We start from the raw sequence: 23,058 nt of genomic DNA on the forward strand, positions 1-23,058 counted from the left end.
AGGGTTACAACTCCCTCCAGCAGCCTGTGCTCTGCACCATCTGAGTATCAGGGTGGGGACAGAGGGCTGACCACAGTCACACAGGTTTTCCTGATACAGAGAACTTTTGTAAGTAATCTAAAAAGCTACAAAATGTTACGAATATGTAAAACGACTTCCATCTCTAACCACAATCTGCTTTGTTTAGTTCAAAATTAACAGACACCGGAGGCATTGACCACGAAATAGGACATCTGGCCTCATCCCTAGCCTTGAACACCTCCTTCCTGTGCACTAGAATAGCTAACTAGATAAATCTTAAGGTAAATTCCCTACAAGGAATTGTTACATCTGGGTTAAAGTTAACTGTCTTGTTACTGCAATTTGTACGTGGGTAATGTGAACTGAGGAAATGAAATGTAACCACCTGAATGAGATCATGGCTGTAAAACCTATAAAAGAGAAAGTTGCAATCCAATACAAGGTCGATCACTGGCACTGCCTTTTTGAGTGTGATTCGACCTTTGCTGGCAAAATACACTTTTTATTCTTTTCCATTCAGCTTGTCTCTATGTCACTTGCCAATTCCTTCTGCAACATCCCTGCCTGGGAACCACCAAGTGCTCACTGACTAAGCAGAGAAGAAATGGAGGGAGCAGGGAAGGCTTCTGTGTTCACCATCCTCCCCAGCAATCATGCCTGCCCCACTTTCCAGGTGTGCCTCTGTCTTACTGTGTTCTCCCAAGTAGCTCAGTTCCATTAGAACTACCTTTTCATGGCACCTCACGATTGCTATGCTGTGAACAAGGGATGAATGATGAATGAATGGTTAAGTATATCCATTCAACACAATTAGAGCAATTTAAATTTACAAGTAGTGTAATTTGCCCATAAAAATGTTTCCTATCTAAAATAACTGGTTGGTAAAAATAACACATTTATGGTAAAAGAAAAATTAAATCCAGAAACATTGAAATCACCACATCAGAAATAGCCACTGATTAAATTTTTTGTATTTGCCCTCAGGATTTTTTCTTTGCAAAAGAAAAACATATTGGGGAGGTGCATTTATATGTGTGATTGTTATATTAAATATATAGATGTGTATCTTTTAAAACATTTTATTGTAAATATTGGCTGAGTAATTGCGTGGATCATTTATCACCGCTATGGCATATCTAATGTCAGCTTACTTTATTCTTTTGTGAATGAAACCTGTTATATTTAAGGTGGCCCTCTTGGCCATTTTGATGATCTCTAGCTCATTTTTGTCATTGCAAGTAATGCCATACTAAATTTCAAGTTGTTCCTTTAGGATAAATAGCTATGTGTAAATTTATTGGGAGAAAGGTGATGAAATGTTTAAATGTTCTTTACCCATCTTCCAGATGAGATTACAGAAATGTCACCTATCTTGAGTAAAGGAATGGCTACATAAGAAGATTCATTTGCAGTAACTCATCAGTCAGTACCCAAGAGTGGGCTGGACTTGAACTGGCTTCCTGATATACAGCAGATTACTGATGAAGGAATGCAGTGTGGAGGATTCCCCTTCTAAGGAGCTATGGCAAAGGAAAAGGGAAATTCACTAACGGCCAGATCCTCCAAACTGGGCCCCAGCAGACTTCCCCAGAGAAGCTGACATAGCCAAGAACAGGGCCCGGGGAAAGAGAGCAGCAGCCAACAGACCTCAGCCCAGCTCCAGGGAGGAGCTCCAGCCCAGACCTCCACGGGCCTGTGGGGGTCAAGAGGAAGCATCGGAGGTCAGGCTATGGATTCCTCCACCCAAACTCCAGGCCAAGCCTGGAGCTGGGCATCACCAGAGTTAACAACAGAAAGGCTTTGAATGGAATCTGAGATTTAAATTTTGAGATAAACCAGACCCAGGCTTGCAATCCAGTAGTGACAACTGTAATAACAAGAACGCCTAGGAGATGATCAATTCTGGCTGAGATCTCATCACTGGAGCTGCTGCCTCATGGTAGAGGTTGATCAATATGGTGGAGGTCAGAACAAGTACCAGAAATGCTAAGACTGCACCACAGGGTGGAGGAGCGTCACCTCCTAAGGAGACATAGGGAAATCCTGATCCCCAGGACCTCGGGATGTGGCAATAGAGTCATTGCAGATGTGATTGGCTGAGACAAGGTCATACTTGAGTATGACTTCATCCACATGACTGGTGTCCTCATGAGAAGATAGGATGTGGAGGACAAGAACAGGGAGAAAGTGTGGGATTGCAGACAGCTGCAAGCCAAAGAGGGCCAAGACAGTGGCCACCACAAGAAGGCAGGCAGAGATAAGGAGGGGTGCTTCCCTACATGTCTGGGGGAGCACGGCTCTGCCAGTACCTTCACTATGAACACCAGCCTTGAAAAACTGTAAAAGCATACTTCCCAGTTTATGGTACCTCATCCCAACCCTGTAGCCTCGTAGTTATTGCTTCTGTTTTCCACCCCATCAACTGCACCCCTGAGGCTCCCTCCTTGGCCCCACCACAAAAGTCCCTTTGCTCCAGTGGAATGACCAAGAAGGGCTCCCAGGCTCTGCTGCAGGTCCTGGTGCTGCCAGACACTGGCACAGGAAGTAGGACCATCTTCAGACAGGTGCCAGCCCCCCGGGGCTCTGGGCATCTGTCCCATGGAGACTTCTGCCCCTCCAGTGAAGCTACAGGGCAGCGCTGGGACATAGGGTAATGCCAGAACCAGTGGCCAGAGCTTGGCCACCTCCCCAGTCCATTGGCTCTATGGAAACAACATAGCCAAGAACACCAAACACAGACCACTTTCCAATATACTTTATTAAAAAGTTTCTTTGTATAAATTTCCTAAAAATTTTACAATTAAAATTAAACCCCATCCCCTTCACCAAAAAAAAAAAAAAAAAAATTAGAGGAATGCCAAAAATATTCTCTCTTATGGGTTTCTTTGGATTCTTTAATTAAGGCATTGGTCCCAACAGTGCACACAGGTCGAAGGATGTTGCTTCCTCCTAATCAGATCATTCGTTAGAGGATTTAGAAAAAGAAAATTGGCCCGAAGCCTCATCCAGGAAATTGGGGTGTAAGGATGAAAGTGTGGGGCTCTTGTTTCTCCATCTAAAGTCATGCTTAACTAAGGGGAGATGAACCAAGCGAAAGTATACAGAGCAGCTGGACATTAGGGGCTACTTTCTAGACCTTACATTGCCCGGAACAGAAGAAACAAACTCCAGACAGAGGTGGAACTAGGGGGATATTCACATACGCACCGGCAGTGGCTAACTACTCCACAACACTCAGAGAATACGAGATAACTGCCTGGAGACAGCACGAGGGGCCCACAGACACGCTTAGCACCAAATTGATAGTCGTGCAAAAGAAGTCTTCCTCCGAGTCCAGGTGTCGATCAAAGCACAAAATGGCACAGAGTCAGGGAACCTCCCAGACCTGCTACGGATTCAAAGATGAAGAGTTGCGGGTGGCTGCCTCCTTTTTCTCCCAGAGGTATGTGTCACGCCAGCCATGCCTAGGTTCCCATCACATTGACGACGCCGGGTTTGGGGAGCCCTGAGCCTAGAGGGAGGAGAGGACAGGACAAGAAGAAGCCGTTTTATAGGGCATGAAGAGCGGCGTGTGCACGGTGACTGATCCACCTCTAGTCTGCACCTCTGTCCTTCTCCACTGCCGCTGTCGCAGGCACCTGTGAGGCCTGGGCTGGGCCTGGGCTCTGTGCAGCCGGAGCTGCCCCTGGCGAACTGGATTCCCCTCTAACGCTGCCCCAGGCCCTGGACCAAGTGGTTTTCATTCTGTCACCTGTGGAGCTGGTCAACACCACGGAGGTACTGGAGGCCCCAGTAGCAACTGTCTTACTTACAGGGAGCAAAACTATTTAAAGATGAATACATGCAAGTATTTATCTTTAATGCAGTCTAGAACTGACCATCGCCTTATTTTTTCTAGTACTCGTGTTTGGTGCAATGTTTTATGGATAATCAGAGCTCTGTAGCATTTCTGAAGGGTGACGAGTATTTGGCCATGTTTCTCCATTATCAAAAAGACAAGAATGTTTTTAGGAAACAAAAGGAGGATTCAAAAAAAATAATTTCTGTGCTTTTCTGTGAAAGGTTATCTTTCTTGCTTGTTCTGTTGGAGCATCTTCCTCATCTGCAGATGTAATCTATCTTTATCAAATGTGTCCCAGTTCTGAAGGGTGAATTGCTGACCTGGATATCTTATCTTGTTTGCAACAGTGATAAACACAGGAAAAAAAAATACTCACCAGAAGCGCAAACCTTTTCACATTCCTGCTGGGAGTCAAATCTGTTTTCATTCCCACCACAGCCTCCATACCAAAACCGCGCGCAGCTCTCCGTCTTGGTGTCATAGAACCACTTTAGCTCATACTCTCTGCAGGTTCCGTCATCTCTGAGCAGCTTGCATATATCTGTGATCACAAGGGGAAAAAGGCGCATCAGGCTGCTCCCGGCTCCAGGCTACAGTGGGATCACAGCAGAAGCAAGCCAAGGCAGCCCCTCTCCTCCTGATGCAGGACATTGTCACCACTGTGGCTTTGTGAGGAATCGATAAAATCCTGTCTGCACAAGGCCTCCATAAATTACACTCAGAACCCTGATGTTAGCAATCACTATTTCAGACCACTTAGAAGGAAATCACCCCACTGTACTCTTTCCATCTACTCCCCAGTTTCTTCCATGTTACATCAGCAGAGGAGGAGAAAACTTAATTTTGACACTGTGGAGCTTATTCTTTATTTTTGCCACTTGGCAAAATGACATTAAATTCCTTCAAAGTATGTGAAAATTAGGCTGTGCCTTTCACAACAAGCCAGGTAGAGTGAAAGTTAAAGGTAAAGCAGAAACAGACACCCTTATAGGTGTTCATGTGTACAGAACCAAACGCCTTCCCAGCAGCCAAATTTAACTACTACAAACAGAACAATCACTGAGCTAAGTAAAAGTCACAACAGCAAATCCCCCACTGCAAGCTCTCAGGATGCTGAGAAGCACTCATCTGTCTGGCAGAAAGCCTCTGTTACGATGTATATTTCTGGTGTGGGGGCTGGGTGGGAAAACGGGGTGCCCCCGAGGTCTGCAGAGAAGACTTCACAGTTTACATGCAGGGGGCTTCAGTTTACACAGCTCTCTGGCCAAGCCCAGGCAATGCCGGGAAAGAGAGGCACAGACACCCACTGTTATCTGAAAGTTTGGAAGCCCTAAGCCTTTTCTCAGCAGAACCTTATCTGGGGCTGATAAGGCTGTGTGTGCATGAGTGGGTGGTGGGCCTGCATCTTCCAGCTCCCCAGGAAGAGCTGCTGGCCCTTTGCCCCTGAAAACCCACAGGCCAGGTTGTGCCTGGCTGCAGAGAAGGTGGCATCTGCAGTTCTGATTGGCACCAAAAGCAAAGGGAAAACCCAGGCTTCCAACTGGTAATCAAAGTTAGGGTTGGCCAGCTTGGACCGTCTCCAAGGCTCTGTGACAAGACACAGTCTCACAGGAGCCTGGCTGACAGAGAAGGCAGGGAGGGCAGCAGCTCCAGCTATGTCGCCTTTCCCTGTGGACCCTTTTAGAGGCCCAGCAGCCCCTCTAGAACTTGGAAGACCTAAGGAAGCCATAATAAAATGAGGACCACTTACAAAAATCACCTCCTTTCTCTCAAACATGCCCGTTGCTGAGGGAAGGCCAGGCTGTCAAGGAAAATTGGGGAGGGGACTTAGAAGACAAGAGCTTTTCACCAAAGGAACCAAAGGACACTGCCAGTGTTGAAGTAAACATTTGGAAAAGGGAGACAAATGTATTCATGTCAGCCCACGCTATCCAAAGACAGCAGTCTTTGCAAAGCATGGACATTTGTAAAGCATGGAGATGGGAGAGAAGCTCTTCTCATGAACCCTTCCAGTTTTAAGCCCACATCATCCTGGCTTCCAACACCCACCGTTTGGGGGGCACCTCCTAAGCTACCCCTGCTAACAAAGCCCTGCTAAAGCAAAATGACTACAACGTCCTACAGTGCACAAAGAGATGCCTGGGCCTCTCTGAGATTAACCTGGACTTTTCCCTGGACACTGAGGTTTAGGACTTGATGGTTGTCTGTTTTCCCTCTAAAATGAGGTGGCCCTTTCTGGCACAAACCTGCAGGGTTTGGCTGTGTGCTCACTAACTTTCTCCTCTTTATTCTTGAGGTGCTAATGGCAGCCTAGGAGATAAGAAGGAGGGAAAGTGGTCATCAGCCTTAGCTCAGAATCAGTGTAAATCAGTTTCTCTTTCCAGGAGAAACTTTTTTCTAGGAAGTACGTCTTCAGAGCAATAGTGGGGATTATGTTTATTGCTATTTAAATGCAAAATATACACACAACAACTAATAATGCAGTTGCTATATTTTTCAAGTTACTTAAGAAATAGTTTGACCTTATTAGTTGTCACCCCTCTTTCTATCTCCAAGAATATAAATATTGTTAAACTATTTTAACTCCTCCTGAAGAAAATATGTTAAGGTAACAAAGAGGAAGAGGAGAGGGAAGGGAGGAAAGGGGGCTGGGAGAAGAAGGGAAAGATGAGAGTCTATCGTCCTCCTATTTCATCATCCACTTTGAATTTCAAACATTTTGAAATAAATATCCAATTACTTTAATTCAGAGAGCCTTGGAAAATGCTCTGTAAACTTGGGCACCTGCAGTGTTCAGCAAGCCCCGTACAGGAAGCCACTTCTCCAGGCCAAGCGCTGTTTTGCTGCTGTATGGTTGCAGATCAGATATGTTTATTTATTTAAATGCAAAATATACACACAACAACTAATAATGCAGTTGCTATATTTTTCAAGTTACTTAAGAAATAGTTTGACCTTATTAGTTGTCACCCCTCTTTCTATCTCCAAGAATATAAATATTGTTAAACTATTTTAACTCCTCCTGAAGAAAATATGTTAAGGTAACAAAGAGGAAGAGGAGAGGGAAGGGAGGAAAGGGGGCTGGGAGAAGAAGGGAAAGATGAGAGTCTATCGTCCTCCTATTTCATCATCCACTTTGAATTTCAAACATTTTGAAATAAATATCCAATTACTTTAATTCAGAGAGCCTTGGAAAATGCTCTGTAAACTTGGGCACCTGCAGTGTTCAGCAAGCCCCGTACAGGAAGCCACTTCTCCAGGCCAAGCGCTGTTTTGCTGCTGTATGGTTGCAGATCAGTTACAAACAGCCTGGGTTTATATACACGGAAGCACCCTCCTCCAGGGTGAGGGGACAGGCCTCAGCTTCACCTGTGTCTGAGGACCTGGAGCTTTGGCAGAGATGCGAGCCCAACTGCAAATCCCCGTCTCTCCCCACTTCCAGGAGCTGTGTGTTAAACCACTTCCCTCATTCTGAGACATGCAACTCCGTATGAAAAAAACAGAACAACCTACCAGACTCGAGTTCCCAGCCCGCGCTGTTTACTTTAACTAAGCTGTGTTTAGATGCTCTTGTTCATCTAGACCACACATAAGAGAACCAAAGAAATCCCCAGATTTCGCTGCCTGGCAATTACTCCAAATTGTTTTTCTCTCAATGAAGCAGAATTTCCAAAAGCTTCCCATTTCCCACACTGTGAGGAGTGAAGTCAGCCGGTGAGTGGGGGACAGCCCCACAGTCAGCCTTTGGGGTCGGCACCTGGCCGCCAACCCACATCTGAGAGAAAGCTGCTGTGTTCCTTGTGGCTCCCCTCTGAGTTCAGTCCTCAGGCTGGGCGGCCTCCTGGGAGCAGAGGGGTCAGGAGCTGCGAGTCCCACGGTGAGGACAGAGGCCCAACTACAGCCCCTCGATGTGGACTCAGATAATTACTTGTAAGCAGAAATCAAAAGAGTCAAGACAAGGAAGGGTGATCTAGCTCAGAGGTGCTGCCACCTGCCTTGCAAGTGCAAGGACCCAAGTTTGATCCCCATTATCAAAGCAACAAAACAAAACAAAACACACAAAAGAGTTGAGACAAGTTCTCTTTCCTTCACCATGACCAACCCTTATCACACATGCCTTCCTCCAGTCTTTGAGTTGAAAATCACCGCATGAAGAATTTTTTTTTTTTTTTGCAAGTCTGTTTACACAATCCCTAAGATCTTAAAATTGAGTCATCCAATCTACCGTGAAGTTCTGGCTCATTTCCATACATTTGTGCAGAGCAAAGAATTTCCTATCCATTTTTCCTCAGAAGCAGAAGATGCTGCCTCTCCAACATAGACCAATTCCTAGATTTGTCTCCAGGGAAAACTATAATTAGATAGTTTCAGATTCTGTAAGTAGACCACTCGTTTGCTCCTATTAAACTTTGATGGTTCAGCGACTCCTGTGCCAGCATGGTTAGCATTTCCTGGATGTCCCATGCTCAAGCAGAAGGTGGGCCCGCGAGGCGCCTGCAGATGCACAGATGGCAGGACATGGACACAGGGAAGAAAGCAGCCCAGCAAATGGAAAGAATCAAAGGTCTCTACTCCCTGGCGGCCCCAAAGTAACAAGGATGTGGAGTTAGAAAACACTCAGAACGAAATGAAAGCTCTGTAGAAAGGGTAAGAAAGGCAAATAAACATCATTTAAAAACAGTGGAAAGAGTAAAACGAGAATTGTGTACACATAGCTCAAAAAATAAAGTGCTATTGCTTCTGACAGTTCTAACCAATATGCCTCGGTCTACGTATTACACAGCCGTGGCCACTCTTAACCTGGCCCCGGACAAAGGCAGCTGCAGTGTGTTTCCTCACAGTTAATTACAGGAATTAGCACTCTATCCAGAGATGCTCTCCTCCTTCTAACAGGGGCCAACCCAGCAAAAGTAGCAAAGCTTCACATAGTCAGCAGCGATTTTTGCACTGGGGTCAATATGCCTAAAGCGCTCATGGAATTTTGACCTCTGTTCTGTGTCAACTCTTTTGCTGAACACTGTTGCACAAAACATAGTGACCACTTCAGTGATCCATCTGACAGGACGAAGAAGCCAGGCTCCGATTCCCCTGGATGCGGGAAGACAGATCTGGATCCCCCTGCCCAGGAGCACAGGTGGTCAGGACCCGAGCACAAACCTGCGCCACAAGCCACAGTGCTCAGGCACACAGGAAAGAGTAAGAGACTAAGCCAGAGAACCGGACCCAGAGCACCCCTGGGCTGTGTCCAAACCTCTGTATTTCATGGTTCTGATCTGGGTTGCCCTTGTTCTCCTAAGCAGTTTCTTATTAGAGTAAGTCACTAAGTGGATGAAACTCTACTCTTTCCAGCTCTGTAGGCCACAAACAACTCCAGTCTCAGTGTGAGCTCAGTGGGGCTGACCAGCAGCTGCATGGCTTCTGCCTGGGACCTCGCAGCGACTCCCATGCCTCAGAGGCTGGGGACAGGGAGGGCACATCTCCACTTCCACCTGGGCATATGCAGAATGAAACCACAGGGCTGATTTGGGATTCTCCCCAGAGAAGCCATGGCAGTTAGATCAGGCAGATGATCTAGAACCAAGACCTCAAAAGCTTTAGAATTCCCAGAAGACTCCCTTCTCAGTGCCCTAAATGGACCTCACATCTTTGCAACTCACCTGTTTTGGTAAAAGCCAATGGCTCCGTTTTCACCATTAGGTTGATGCTTGAACTTGAGGCTGACCTTGCTAGTGATGGAGGTGGAGGCTGGGTTTTCTCTATAAAGAAAAACACATGTAGCTAGTAGGTAAATCATAAACCAAAGGGCTGAGGACTCAGCGAACAGCACAAGTTTTCCTTTCATGATGAATGTCTCATCAGGGGATGGGCTGTGGAAACTGCTCCCAGAAGTCTCCGTGTATACTGTTATAGTCTGCACACTGCAGCCATTCGTTTACAAACAAGCAGAGGAAATCCTTCATCTTCGGACCCAATCCTCCTGCCTCCCACACAAGCTCTTCTGCTGGCTCTAAGAAAACAGAAGGCGGTGGCCTAAAGAGTCTCTGCACTTGTGCCTCCAGGGCCCCAGAAGAGCTTAAGACAGAAGTGAGTGAGGAGGGAAGGCTGGACAGGAGCGGCTGGTGCTTTCCATTCCCTGGATCGGGACAGGGACAAATGGTGGCGGCAGAGCCCTCCAAGTGCCACCAGGCTTGGCCCCAGGACCCACTTCTCAGGAGCACACATGTGCCCAACTTCTCTTCCGTTGTTCCATAAAGCTGGGGTGCAACCAAAGCGCTTATTTTTATTGCTGGATTTTGTGGGCATTACAGGATAGATTCAACAAGGAAGCATTTCCTTCATGTCCCACTGATTGTACCAGAGGTCAGGAACTAGTCACACACTCACTTGTGCTGAAGGTTCCACGGAAGACGGCTCGGACTTGCGACCTCAAGTAGCAGACCACTGCCACGTAGTACGTCTGCCCAGCCTGCAGGCCCCCTATGACACGCTCAGTGACTGTGAGGTTCTGCCTGAGAACCAGGGACTGGTCCTGGGCCGAGGTGACAGTGAGGTCATAAAAGTAAGAGCTGGGGGGCGCAGGCCTCTCCCAGCGGAGCCTGGCACTGTTCTCCGTGACCTCAGACACCTGGACTTCGGTCATCGCCTTCACTGCAAGACAGAAAACAGGGATAAAAATCCACCCCACCCTGACACAGAGAATCAACTGACTGCTGATCTGAAATTCAGGTGAGGCAGGAGACTAATTTCTTGCTCGAGCTCCTGACAAATATTGATCCTGTTACCTATCAGCATGCACGAAATGTGAGATTCATAGCAAAGAAAGATCTCATTATTCAACAGGGTGCGTGCCACCTTTTTCTTTCTATTGAATATCTTGCTATTAAAGAGATACTTTGAAAACACAAAATCCTGTGTGCTAATCAGCCAAAGGTTCAATGCAAAATGAGCCCGTCATTTAAAATATATGAAGTCATGAAATTTCAGAGCATGACGTAAACTTCTTTAAAGGGACTTGAGCTTTCTCCCTGCCTGTGAAATGAAGACAGTTGCTGACTTTCCGTGAGCACACACAACCCCTCCTCTTCCATTAGAGCTTCGGACAGTCTAACACCTGCTCTAAGGAAATGATACAACACTGCCCTCAGTTCTCATTAACCCACCCACATCTGGTATCTGACAGTTTTTCTCATGGCCAGAGGCAGCACCCAAGCTGGGCTTCAGAGTAGGCCCTGGCCTGACGTCTGGCTCCAATTCAGTTTGCAGACAAAACACCCTGAGGGTGCCACAGTAGGCGGTGTGGGGCAACTTCTCATGGCCAGGTGCTTAGTGTGGAACAAAGGGTCCATCCAGATCTTTTTAAGTCATAGTCTGGGGATGAGCGGGTCTGTTCTAGAAACCAAGCAAAATGCACTCTTCGCAGCCTGAGAGCCGATGGCACGTGTGTTCTTTCCCTCTCATGCCCTGAAGGTGGTCCAACCCTACGTTCACTTAGGACCTTATTCCTTAGCTTAGACAGCCAGGTTTCTAGGTGAGGTGGGCTCTGTGTGCTGACATGGCAGAAAGGACAAGGGCTCCCACCTCCATGCCAAGGATGGGGCCAACCAGGAAGGAGGTACCAGGGGCTAGAACCTCACCTGCCTTGGAGGAGCCATAAAAGAAAGACTGCTTTGTAGCACAGAAAAAAGCAATGTTTGGCCAATGCCACTCCAAGCCTGGCATGTTTTAGAATGTACCATGCAAGCTGTTCGAATCCCCGAGTGGTGGCTGTATTTCCCCTGCTGCCTAAGCAGGCCTCCAGGCCGAACCTTGGAGGGTATCTTACCCAAGGGATTAGCAGCAGCTGGCTTGGGGACTGCGGGTTTGGCCTGTGGCCTGGGAGCCTCTGGCTTAGTGGCAGCGGCTGGCTTGGCTGGCGACCTGGGAGCCTCTGGCTTGGTGGCAGTGGCTGGCTTGGCTGGCAGCCTGGGGGCCTCTGGCTTGGTGGACGCTGCCCTTGCAGGAGGGAGAGGGGGTCTCACAGCTGCCGGCTTTGCTGCTGCAGGCTTTGCTGCAGCCACTGGCTTCACCACTACCGCCGGTCTGACTGTGGCTGTGTTGGTGCCCACAGGACGGGCAGCCACGGGCTTTGCAGCAGCAGGGTTCCTAGCAGCTGGCTTAGCAGGTGGCAGATTTACAATAGTTGCTGCTTTTGTGGTGGTGGTCACTGGTTTTGTTGTCACTGGTTTGGTTGTAGGACTTGAAGTAACGTTATTCGGAACATTTCTGTTAAAACAAATTAAACATTACCTCTACCATGCTTTCACATGCTGTTTGCAGTAAACCCTTAGAGAGAATAGCAACATCACCAAACAGTGCACCAGCACCAACACACGCTTTGTTCTTGCTTTTAGTGAAGTCAATTATTTTATAGCTTCATCATGATACATCTCATAGACACTATATTTTCAAGTTGATACCATAAAGCTGCAAATGCTAAGTCACTCTGTTCACTCTGTTTTCCTTTCAATGAGAAAGTTAAGTGAACTTCAGGGAATAGAGTGGTGCCTCGGTTCACAAATGCTTCTGTTGGAGAACTCCACATCCATTGACATTGAACCTTATGGAGAAATTTGATTCAGTTTGCAACCAGAATCATGGAGTAAATTAAATTTGTGAACTGAGGTACTGCTGCATTCTGCAGAAATGTAAGATCCGCTGATGGCTGGAAGCACAGAGCCCGTGAGCTGAGCCATGCAGACCAACACCACAGCACAGTACCTGGCAAGGGTCCTGGCAGCCCTAGCTGTGATAGTCAGCTCACACGGCTGAGATCAGGAGAACACAGCAGGACAGGGAGAAGGAGTCGCGGAAAGACGAGGCCAGAGATCCAAACAATCTGCCACATCTGGGTGAGTGGATTTCATGCAGATTGGAAACAGCAAAAAATGGACACTGTGTATCTTCCTAAATGGGTAATGCACAGGCATTGGTATAACAGGCAGTGGTATGCCCGTTCCACCAGGAGGAGGAGTACAGGCTGCGTGGTCATGTGATAGAGGCCTGGGGTCATGGCCTCAGAAATGGAGCTCGCGGTGGAAAGTGCCATCAACCTGTCCCCAAGAGAACAGCACAGTGCGTGTGTCATGCTCTGCTATGAGCTGGGGTTTCTGGGCTCTGTCTCAGATATGCCACTCAGTGACCCCTGGAAAGTGAGACTCTGGTGTGCGGCCCTCATCTCCCTGGCACAGCTCACTGCGCTGCCTGCTGGCCCTGCCTGACCCGGCTCACAGGCTGTGTTCTTCCAGCCCTCAGCCGACCTCATTATTCCTCCAGAATGCTCTCTAAAGTTGGCTCAACTTTCTTATCACAAGGAAAACAGAACTCACCGAGTAACTCCACATTTGAAGTTTTATGAAGTTTTAATTGAAGTTTATGGCATCAGCTTGAAGACACAGTGCATCCAACAGGCAGCCTTCCCTGTCCCCATGTCCTGTACAGTATGGTGTGGTGGGTCCTCCCTCAGCCCTAGCTCTGCACCCCTAAATCTAGGGGGGCCTCTGAAATGCTTTGGCCAAAAGAATATGGCAGGAGCTATCAGCAGGCCAGGTTTAACCTAGGTCTGAGGAGAGCTGCACATTCCTTCGTCCCTCGTGGAGACCAGCCGGGTCACCTTTGAACAAGCCCAGGCTAGACCATGAAAGACACACGGAGGAAAGATGAACCATCTCAGCTGAGAGTAGCCTAGACCAGCTGTCATGCTGCCAACAGCCGACCACTAACATACACAGTGTGGTTGAAAAATACAGTATGTGTTTAAACAAAAAATTACTACAGTAAGAGACACATTACTATGAATTCCCCCCCTTAAAATACTGCACCTCGCTTTGAACACATATCTCATCATTCTTGCCTGTCTGCAGCAGCTCTGGAGTCCTCTTTCCTGAGGGTCTTTAGTGGTGCTCTCACGGCCGTCTCTATGTCCTGAACTGATTCAAAACATTGACCTTCCACGCTCATTTTGACTTCGGAAAAGAGCCAGAAGTCGCACAGTGTCACACACAGTAAATCAGGAGGATGGAGACACACTGCGATGTTTTTACAAGCCTGCCGTTCTGTTAGAGGGCACTCGGTAGCCACATTCACGGCATTTATCACACCTCACAAAGACACTCAGGAAAGAGGACTCCAGAGCTGCTTCGGACAGTGGTAGGAAGGGTGGGATAGATACATTCAAAGCAAGGAGGGCATTTTGAAGGGATCTATGGCAATTAATCTTTTACTGTAATAAATTTAAAATTTTTAAACACTCACTGTTTTCTGTTTTGTTTTGTTCTGTTGTCTGTCGTACAAGGGAGCCGAGCGAGTCTAGGAGAACCACCCAGGAGAGCCCAGCCAGGAAGGACCAACCCATAGAATTGCAAACTAAATAAAGAGTTTAAGCTGTTTTAAGCTGTTTTAAACCACTAAATTTTGAGCAGTTTTTTTATGCAGCAAAAGCTAACTGATACAGCAGATTCCTTAAGAATGGCCCATGGGACCTTACAGAAGTTCCCTTTCCAGGTGTCAAAGTCCTCATCCTTAATATGTCAGGGATGGTCTGGGGACCTCTGCCTTTGAGACAATAATTATCGTCACTTACACTTGCCTGTGACCAAACTTCACACCATTCTTTGCTGGTTGGTCCCCTTGGAACCAATCACATTGTTTCCTGATGTCTGGGGACAAGTAAAAAGCATTCTCACCTAGAAAACAACAGAGAATGACATACTTTAACCGTGTGTGGATTGTACTGAAGTTAAAATCAGTCACTCGCAAGTCAAATGGACCACGTGCTATTTGCTCAGCCTGTAAATATTTGTTAAATTAATTAAATTTTCTAGACAAGCTAAATACTGATTTTAAATATTAAATTGGATGGGGCTCAATCCATCCAGCATCTTAAGTCAGCACATTCTAATTGCTGGTATTTGCATGATTAGGTTAAAGGCCAATACTCCATATGAGAGAAAAGACAAAATTAGAATTAGGAGAAAATAAGTGGAAGTTTAACAAGTTCCAAACTCTAATCATCAAGCTGAGTATTTCCCCAACTTTTTGTTTGTTGTGTTTTTTCCCAGTGCTTTGTTGTACACCACTTTTTAATCTTCTAAAGACAGATCTGTGTCTTTGGATAAAGCTACAACTCACATGTGCATCCCCCAAATGTTCTGGGGGCGGCCCTTCAGGAGCATGAATGCTGTGTTCAGGACCTCCCTTTCCCTGGACCGGTAAGTATGCAGCAGGATGTATCTGTGTCTGCTCTATGATCCTCCCCCCTGTTCGTCCGCTGCCGGCCGCCAGGCCCTGGGGAAGGTGAGGGCGGCACCACCCAGCTGCGTATAGTCTGAGAGTGGTGCCCGGGGTCAGCAAGGCAGGCCTCGGGGAGGGGGCGCCCACAGCAGGCGGGAGCTGGGGTGAGTGTGGGAGAGGCACGTGGCCTGGCTGCCAGGAGGGGCCCGGTCAGCAGGGACCCCGAGGATCCAGCACAGGGCCGGAAGCTCACCTGGACCATCGCCATGCCCGTAGCATACCCACAATGCCGGGCCGCTAGGCCATGCCCGGCCAGATTCCGGGTAAAATTGCGTGAACGGGGGACACGGACACCATCTGCCTGCCCCTGCTGACCCCACCCCCTCAGGACTTACTGCCAATGAAGGACGGCAAAAGCCTCCCGAAGCGCATCAGTGGCTCCTCGTTGAGCTCGGTGGACTTGTCGATGAGTTTGAAGAAGACGTCGCTGGGCTCGCTGGCGAAGCCGTACAGCTCCTTGACGTTCACCTTCCGGCCCACGCCCAGGACCACAAAAAAGTAGCCCCTGCACTTGGCCTGCAGGATGGCCCTGCGGGCCTCCTCCAGCTCCCGCTCCCGCACCTCGCCGGTCAGCATCAGCACCAGGACCTTCAGGTCCCGCGGGTTGGGCGCACTTTCGAACACGTTCTGGACTGTGTACTCCACTGCGCGGCCCAGGGCCCTGCCTCCCTGCAGCTGCGCCACTCCGCCGCCCAAGAAGTCCAGCAGCCTCTCCTTGGAGCCGTAGTCCGTCAGCGACAGCCCCACCTGCACTGGTGGCGCGCTGGCATTGCCCAGGGACTCGTAGGGTGCGTGCTGCACCACGGCCACCCTGGCGAAGTGCGGGGAGGCCCCAGGGTCGGGGCTCAGCTCCAGCTGCTTGACCACGTAGCCCACGTACTTCTTCATCTCGTTGAACTGGAACAGGCTAGTGGTCTCTGCACTGTCTAGGAGAAACACCAGGTCTACGTCCGCGTCGCTGCCTGCCGCTCTCCTGTCCCGGAAGGAAGGCCTCCAGCTGCCAAACCCGCAGGACGGGTCGATGTTGCAGATGTCTGAAAGGAAGCGGGGCAGCCAGATCACTCTGTGTCTCCTGTAGTACACAAACCTGAGGGGTGTCTCGGGGTTTAAATCAGCCACGAAAGAGAGAAGCCTATTTACATCTCAAGACTTTAGCCGTGGCCAGAGTTTGGTTTTCATGACCTGATACTCCCTAGATGAAACTATTGAGAAACTAAAAGCTTTACATCATACCATGAAATCGACATTTAAAAATATAAAAGGAACCAGCAAAACACAGCTTTTACAGGAAAGACTAGGCAGACACAACTTAATGCATAAACAACTCAGTCAAATAGTTTAGGGCAGAAAGGGAGGCATCCTATTTTAACTAAAAAACTGATGGTGTGCCATTAAAAAATATAGATAGACAGACAGATAGATAGATGATAGATAAATATAGATACAGATATAAGCTGAGTGTGGTGCAGGCCTGTAATCCTTGCTGAGGAGATTATCTGGGAGGCTGAGGTAGGAAAATTGCAAGCTTGAGCCCAGCCTGGGCAACTTACTGAGTTAGTGAGACGCTGTCACAAAATTACAAATTGAGACCATAATGCTAAGTGAAATAAATTAGACACACAAGCTTAAACATTAAGTGGGTACTCTCACATGAGAAACCCTAAATGTCAATAAAGAGCAAAATCAAAGACAGGCAGTGAGAAACAGGGAGAGAGGTATTGACGTACATGCACCACACCCCACAATGAATGCAGACATTATGCATCACACTATGTACATTATGACCGCAAGTATCTATTAATAAAAATTAAAATAAATAAAAATAAATTTTAAAAAGGGCTGCAAATGTAGCTCAGTGTGAAGGCCCTTGGTTCAGTCCCCCATACCAATCAATCCATTGATAAAATTTTTGAAAAATAAAGAAGGAAATATTATCTGAGTTCTATGTCACTCTCTGAAGAAATGTTCACAGCATCTTTTTTTTATTTACTTGGAACTCACTATGTAGCCCAGGCTTGTCTCGAACTCACAGAGATCCTCCTGCCTCAGCCTCCCAAGTGCTGGAATTACAGGCATGCACCACGACATCCGGCCTATTCACAACATCTTCTAATAAAAGTTATTTAATACATTCAAAAAACAGAAGAAATATGTTCTGAAGAGTCACCCAAGACAAACCTTTGAATTCTAGATTCTTCTCCCTTGTTGCCTGGTAAACAAGCTGCCTCCTATCAGAGGGAACCTCTGTTCTGGGGCCTCTGCTCTAAACATGGAAGCCAGTAGGCAGCATTCACACCGGTAAGTATGAGCCTGACTGGAGCTCTCCGGACAGGTCACAGTTCTCCCCTCTAATGTCCCTCTGAAGAGGTCACGCTTTGTGGCTGCAGCTGGGCAGACACCCCCACCCCTGCCACGGCCTTACCCAGGCACACGTGGCATGTGAGGACGCTCTTCAGGAAGTCCGCAAGGTCCCTCCTCGCCGGCAGGACAAGCACATGCCCCACAGCTGTGTTGTTGATCTGGAACAAACAAAAGGCCAGGTTGGTCAGGAGGCAAGGGAAGGACTGCTGACCACAGCCGCAGAGCAGGCGCCCTTCAGCACTGGCCTCTGGCTGTGGTTGGAGGGGAGGCGCAGGGGGTAGGAGGAAACCAGGATTTGATCTCAGCTGAGTTCACATCCCACGCTTGCTGCTGGGCCTGAAGCACAGCAACTTAACCTGTCTAGGTTCCCATTTTCTTGGCTGTAAAGTGAGGATGATGGCTGCTTCCCTGTGGGCTCATTTGGAGACTAGCTGGTGCGTTTAAGTGCCCTTGTGTCCTCCAGCAGCGGGCAGGGATGCAAACATGATGGTCATCTTCAGAATAAAGCAGCCACATCCCACTCAGGTCTAGACTGTGACCAAGCAGATGAGGAAAGCACCCCTTGGGGAGGAGAGCCCTGGGTGGCTCAACTCCATCAGTCGCCAGTCACGTGGTGCGAGGAAGAGGAGGAGGAGGAGCCCTTCCAGAATGACGCCAGCTTCCCGTCTCTCCGCCCTCACAGGGAAGTCACCCAATGGGGGCCTGCATGGGTGCACACCACGGGCGGCCCAGTTTAAAGTTGAGCTCCCAAGCCCAGGCTCCTGTCCCTCACCTGGCAGAATCAACAGTGATAGTGGCCTGTCTGCTTCCCACTGGCCCAGCAGTGAGGAAAGCACAGAAAAGCCAGTTTGGAAGGAAAGACTTCAGGGAGCATCCCTGCCAGCCTGGACTACCAGAGAGAAACCCACAAGGGTGGCACGGAGCCCTGTGGCTCCAATGGGGCAGGTAGACAGGTGGCCCGGGGACCCTCCAAACTGGGGCTCCTGCCCGCAAGCCCATGTCACCAGGCAAGCAGAGGTTGGTGCATAGGTGCACCTTGGGGTCTTGAGGGCTCGCTGAGAGGAAATTCTCCTCCAGGTCTGGTAGGGCAGAGTGGGATGGGCTTCAGAGTGGGGGCCCCAGGTGCCTCCTCACGTGAGCTCCCCACCGACGTCATAGTCTTCTCACTCGTAAGGTGAGGCTAAAGGCAAAGCTCAGGGACCAGTCCCAGGAAGCACATGCCCAGGCTGGGGTCATGCACACCTGGGGAGAAGCCTGAACTCCCCACCTCCTAGGTCCCCACCTCAGAGCAGAGCAGCAAGTAACACCAATGCCTGGATTTGCAGCCTCTGAGAGAGCGCTGCTAACTGGAAGAGCTGGGAACCCGAGGGCGGAAGTTACAGCACTCAGATCCTGACCCAGTGTTGCAGCCATGGGAGAGAGAGAAGGTCAAGAGGAGACCTGGCCAGCTTGGCCCCATAGGAACTTTTGAGAAGCTGGAGACATAAATCCACCAAGGGGAATGTGGATGCCTGAGAACCTTCCTCCGGAGGGACAGGAGGGGAGGGACAGGTGACAGCAAACAGAAGCTGCACCTGCAAGGCATTGACGAGCTGCCGGTCCACCTGGCTGGTGAGGAACAGAGGCGTGATGCCTGCATCCGACAGTTTGAGCACTGCCTCGCGCAACTGCGGGGTTGACCTGGTGGGTCTGTTGCTGAAGAAAACAGCCACCTTCCTCATCAGGAACCCATTCCGCACACGCTTGAACGTGTTCCTGGCCACGAAGGACATGGCAGTCTCCAGACTCTGCTGCTTGGATGTCAGGGCCACCTGGAGGTTCTTAATGCTGTCCAGCAGGGCCGACTTCTTCCTGGAGTCTGCAAACCGGATCTCCGTGGTCACCTCATTGTTATAGGTGACCACGGCCACACGGGCCCCCCTTGGGCAGTTGCTCTCCGCGATGGTCAACTCGCCCACGATGCTCAGGACTACATCGCGCATGCGGCTGAAGATGTCTTGGGTGACGCCCTCAGAAGTGTCCAGGGCGAAGGCCAGCTCCGTGGGGAAGACAGGGCACTCCAGGGGCCCTGCGGGAAGTGGGACAAAGGCCACCCTCACTCCAGGGAAGGGCCTTTCTTTCCTGAGGACAACACCAACCCACAGAGTCCAACTTACCATAGCAGCAAGCTGCAAAGGAAACAGAGAAGAGAGAGTGAGAGGCCCATCCACCTCGTAGAGACGGCAAATGTGACAATGTCATGTGACTGGGGCAGCAGAAGCCAGGTACTTACGACACTTTTCCTTGATGCTCTGGATAAGGGCACATTGCTTTAAAAGAAAACGGAAGAGCACGTGAGGATAGCAGACGCGGGGCCGACAGGACAAAGGGTTGCTCAGGACACATGCAACTTACATCAATGGAGTCACTGCGGATGCCCTTGTGACCCTGGAAAACCAATGAGAAAAGGCTGAGAAGCAGGTGGCAGAACACAGAATGGAACAGCACCGGGCCGGCCACAGAAACAAGGCAGAAGGGTGATAATTCCATCACCCACAGCCTGCACGTTGGGAGCGTGAGGACCAAACCCAGGGCCTTCACACTGAGCCACATCCCAGCACTTCATGGTTTTGATCTTGAGACAGAGTCTCAAAAAGGCACTGAATTGTCCAGGCTGGGTGTGAACTTCCTGCTCTGGCTTCCCAGAAGCCTGCCTGACTTATAAACGTGCATTGCAAGTCACCTACCAGAGCTTGAGCCTGGACCCACTTCTCCCAAGTGGGCGGTGTGTGTGTCTCATACATGCTGTCCACACGGAAGCCAGAGGGAGGGACCCCCACCTGTCCTCTCCTGTCACCTCCATGTGGAAAGCACCCCCTCTCCACTATCCATCTCCCTGTACTGCCAGCCTCATCTTCCCTGAGACAGCAGTCACACCCTTTCTCAGCTTGTCCTCCCCGTCCAGCCAAAGGCATCCCGTACTCTTCCTTTGAAGGGACGGTCCAGCTCCGGAGTCACCCTGCCCTTCCCCTGTAAGCTTCATGCCTTCCAGGGCAGGAGCAGCCAAACAGGGAAATGAAGATTCAGGCAATAAAAATCCACCTGCCTGGCAGAAGCCAGGGTAGTGAGTCTCAAGCCAGAAATCAGCAGCAACTAGGGGGTTTTACAGACGGAGGAAGCAGGTCCCCACCCACAGCAGACAAGTATTCTATGAGCTACCAGCAAGAGGCACTGAGGTCTGCTCGCTCTGGTTTCTCCTCCACACAAACCTCTGCCAGGAAGCTCTAAGGGCAAATTAAACATCCCTCACACCACCGAGCACCACGAGAAACATTTGTGTCTTCTGTCCATGGCTCTGGAGCAAACCAGGGCCTCACACCCGGTCAACACATGCTCTGCCACTGAGGACACCCCCAGTCTTCAAAAGCCTTTTGTTACTCCATAACTCAAGAAGTCTTTTCCCCATTCTGATATCAGAAGGGAAGTGGGTTAAAAACAAGAAAAAAGGAACAACAGGGATGCACCCCAGCTTCTTGGTGGGCAAGGGTTTCCGACCCCTCCCCTGCTACCCCCAGCGGCTTGGTTGGCCCCAGATGGACACTTACAGATGGCCCTGGGAATCCGGGGTCTCCCTTCTGTCCACCTATCCCAGGAGGTCCTGAATTTCCCTGGAGGGGGCAGAACAAACGTTACTCAGTGTGGCAGAAGAGGGAGGGAGTCGTTCAGTCCTGCGGGCAGCAGGGAGGGAAGGGACCCGTCCAGCACACCCCACCTCCGTAAGCAATCTCTCACTTCCAGGGAGCTCACTTGTCGCCAAAATTCTAAAGCAGGATGCAAATCTGCCACAGTTGTGTTTGTTCTGTGGCAGGCTAAGGTGAGACAGATGCTCACCTCCCAGCCCTAAACAGGCTGACCACAAAAGCCCCAGAAGAGGGGCCCTGCTGGTGCATCGGACCCTTGGGCAGCGAGTGGACCTAGCCTGACCAGCTTCTCCAGTCAGCTAAGGATAATGACAATTATTGTTCAACCGGATGGCAAGCTGTAAATAGGTATCAGCCACGTTTGCCTCTACCTGTGCTAACCAAGACTCAGCACAGCCTTGGGCTTGCAGAGACGAGGACCTGTCTAGGCCTCGGGACACCCCTCGGGCTGCAGCGGGGTGGAGACGACTCCTGCCTACCCACCCCCCAGCTGCGGCTTACCCTCCGCCCTCTGACGCCTTTGGGTCCTGGTCCTCCATCCACTCCGGGCTCACCAGGTACACCCTGCGGAGACAGCCAAGGGGTGGCACGTGAACCCCGAGCAGAGAGGCCCTGCTGCATATGGCTGGAGTTTGCTTCATCAGTGACAACAGTGCTGCAAACACAGCAGCACTTTTAAGCTTGCAAAGGTCTTTTACTTTTTTTGCAGCCTTTTGCCCCATTTAAACCTCACAAGCATCACCTCCACCTGACAGAGCGGGGGTCCTCCCGGGGTGGCCCAGGATAAAGATGCCCAATGTTCAGTTATGGGCCCAAGCACAAGGTGACACTCCACCGCCCCAGGAAGGTTCACCTTTGGTCCTGGGTACCCCGGGAATCCTCTTTCTCCCTGAAAAAGACAGAAATAATATAAATGACTCGGCTTGGGGTGTCAACTACAAATCCTCTAAAATAAACTGCTTCATAAAAGAAACAAGCTCGGTGGAATAATCGACACAAAATATCACTAGAATATAATAATATTTAAAGAAATCATTCTCCAAAAATGCAAGACACCGAAGATGTCCCGGGAGCCAGGTGGCAACAGAGTCTGGGCCAATACGTACTTTTTTGCCTCTGCGGCCTTCACTGCCCACGCCGTCTCGTCCATCGTCTCCCTAAGAGAGGGAAGAGAACCTGGCTGTGGTCACCATGCCCAGCCCACGTCTGCCTCGATGGCTGCCTGCTGCCACCCTGAGCAGAAGCCCTCAAGTCCCAGGGACGGTCCAAGACGCAGGGAGAAGAGCATCTCCCGGTTCAGCCCCTCCCACCCTCCTAAGTGCCCTGGGCCCGGGGCTGTCTCCCCTCTCCCCAGCCCCTTCCCATCTAGTACAAATCAATTTTTTCAAACTTCCCATAGCTGAACAAGGAAAGAGAAAATACTTTGGAATTTGAGGATTATAACGAAGTCCCGATTAGGCAGCCATCGCGGGATAGTGACTCATTTTGGAAGACTTCTCAGTGGGCTGTAGGTTTCCTTTTCTTGCATAGAAATGTATTTTACAAAATCATTGTGAGCACTCAGTTTTTAAGCAGCATCTTCAAAAATGAGTTATTGGAGTAATACTCTATCCTCAGGATGTATCATCCAAAGGAAATTGTTTCCATCTGGATTGAGACCTTGTCAAACCTAATTCCAGCTACACCCAGCAGTGCAAGCCTGTAATCCCAGCACTCTGGAGGCTGAGGCAGAAGAATCAGTATGAATTTGCAGCCAGCCTGAACTACACAGGTAGGCCTTGTCTCAAAAAAAAAAAAAAAAAAAAAAAAAAAAAAAAAAAAAAACCC

General features: G+C 49.4%; 1 protein-coding gene across 7 annotated transcripts in view; it reads right to left on the reverse strand.

Moving 5' to 3' along the window:
* Window positions 1–2,838: 2,838 nt before the first annotated feature.
* Col6a3 (collagen type VI alpha 3 chain) overlaps window positions 2,839–23,058 on the reverse strand; it is a 72,183-nt gene continuing 51,963 nt past the window's right edge. For 6 of the 7 annotated variants that reach the window (XM_010626133.2, XM_010626132.2, XM_010626131.2 and 3 more), the window contains 16 exons: window positions 22,338–22,388; window positions 22,085–22,120; window positions 21,733–21,795; window positions 21,136–21,198; window positions 19,946–19,978; window positions 19,824–19,860; window positions 19,708–19,719; window positions 19,126–19,619; window positions 17,613–17,709; window positions 15,526–16,224; window positions 14,481–14,583; window positions 11,685–12,124; window positions 10,247–10,510; window positions 9,520–9,618; window positions 4,239–4,403; window positions 2,839–3,532 (listed from right to left, as the gene is read on the reverse strand). In XM_010626133.2, the coding sequence (XP_010624435.1) occupies window positions 3,486–3,532; window positions 4,239–4,403; window positions 9,520–9,618; window positions 10,247–10,510; window positions 11,685–12,124; window positions 14,481–14,583; window positions 15,526–16,224; window positions 17,613–17,709; window positions 19,126–19,619; window positions 19,708–19,719; window positions 19,824–19,860; window positions 19,946–19,978; window positions 21,136–21,198; window positions 21,733–21,795; window positions 22,085–22,120; window positions 22,338–22,388 (2,703 nt within the window). In that variant the 3' untranslated portion in view covers window positions 2,839–3,485. The remainder of the gene's footprint in view (window positions 3,533–4,238; window positions 4,404–9,519; window positions 9,619–10,246; window positions 10,511–11,684; window positions 12,125–14,480; window positions 14,584–15,525; window positions 16,225–17,612; window positions 17,710–19,125; window positions 19,620–19,707; window positions 19,720–19,823; window positions 19,861–19,945; window positions 19,979–21,135; window positions 21,199–21,732; window positions 21,796–22,084; window positions 22,121–22,337; window positions 22,389–23,058) is intronic. The other variant, XM_010626128.2, reaches the window with a different exon arrangement.

Source organism: Fukomys damarensis, unplaced genomic scaffold, assembly GCF_012274545.1.
Source record: "Fukomys damarensis isolate Sample0158 unplaced genomic scaffold, DMR_v1.0_HiC HiC_scaffold_16, whole genome shotgun sequence".
In the NCBI taxonomy this organism is placed as follows: Eukaryota; Metazoa; Chordata; class Mammalia; order Rodentia; family Bathyergidae; genus Fukomys; species Fukomys damarensis.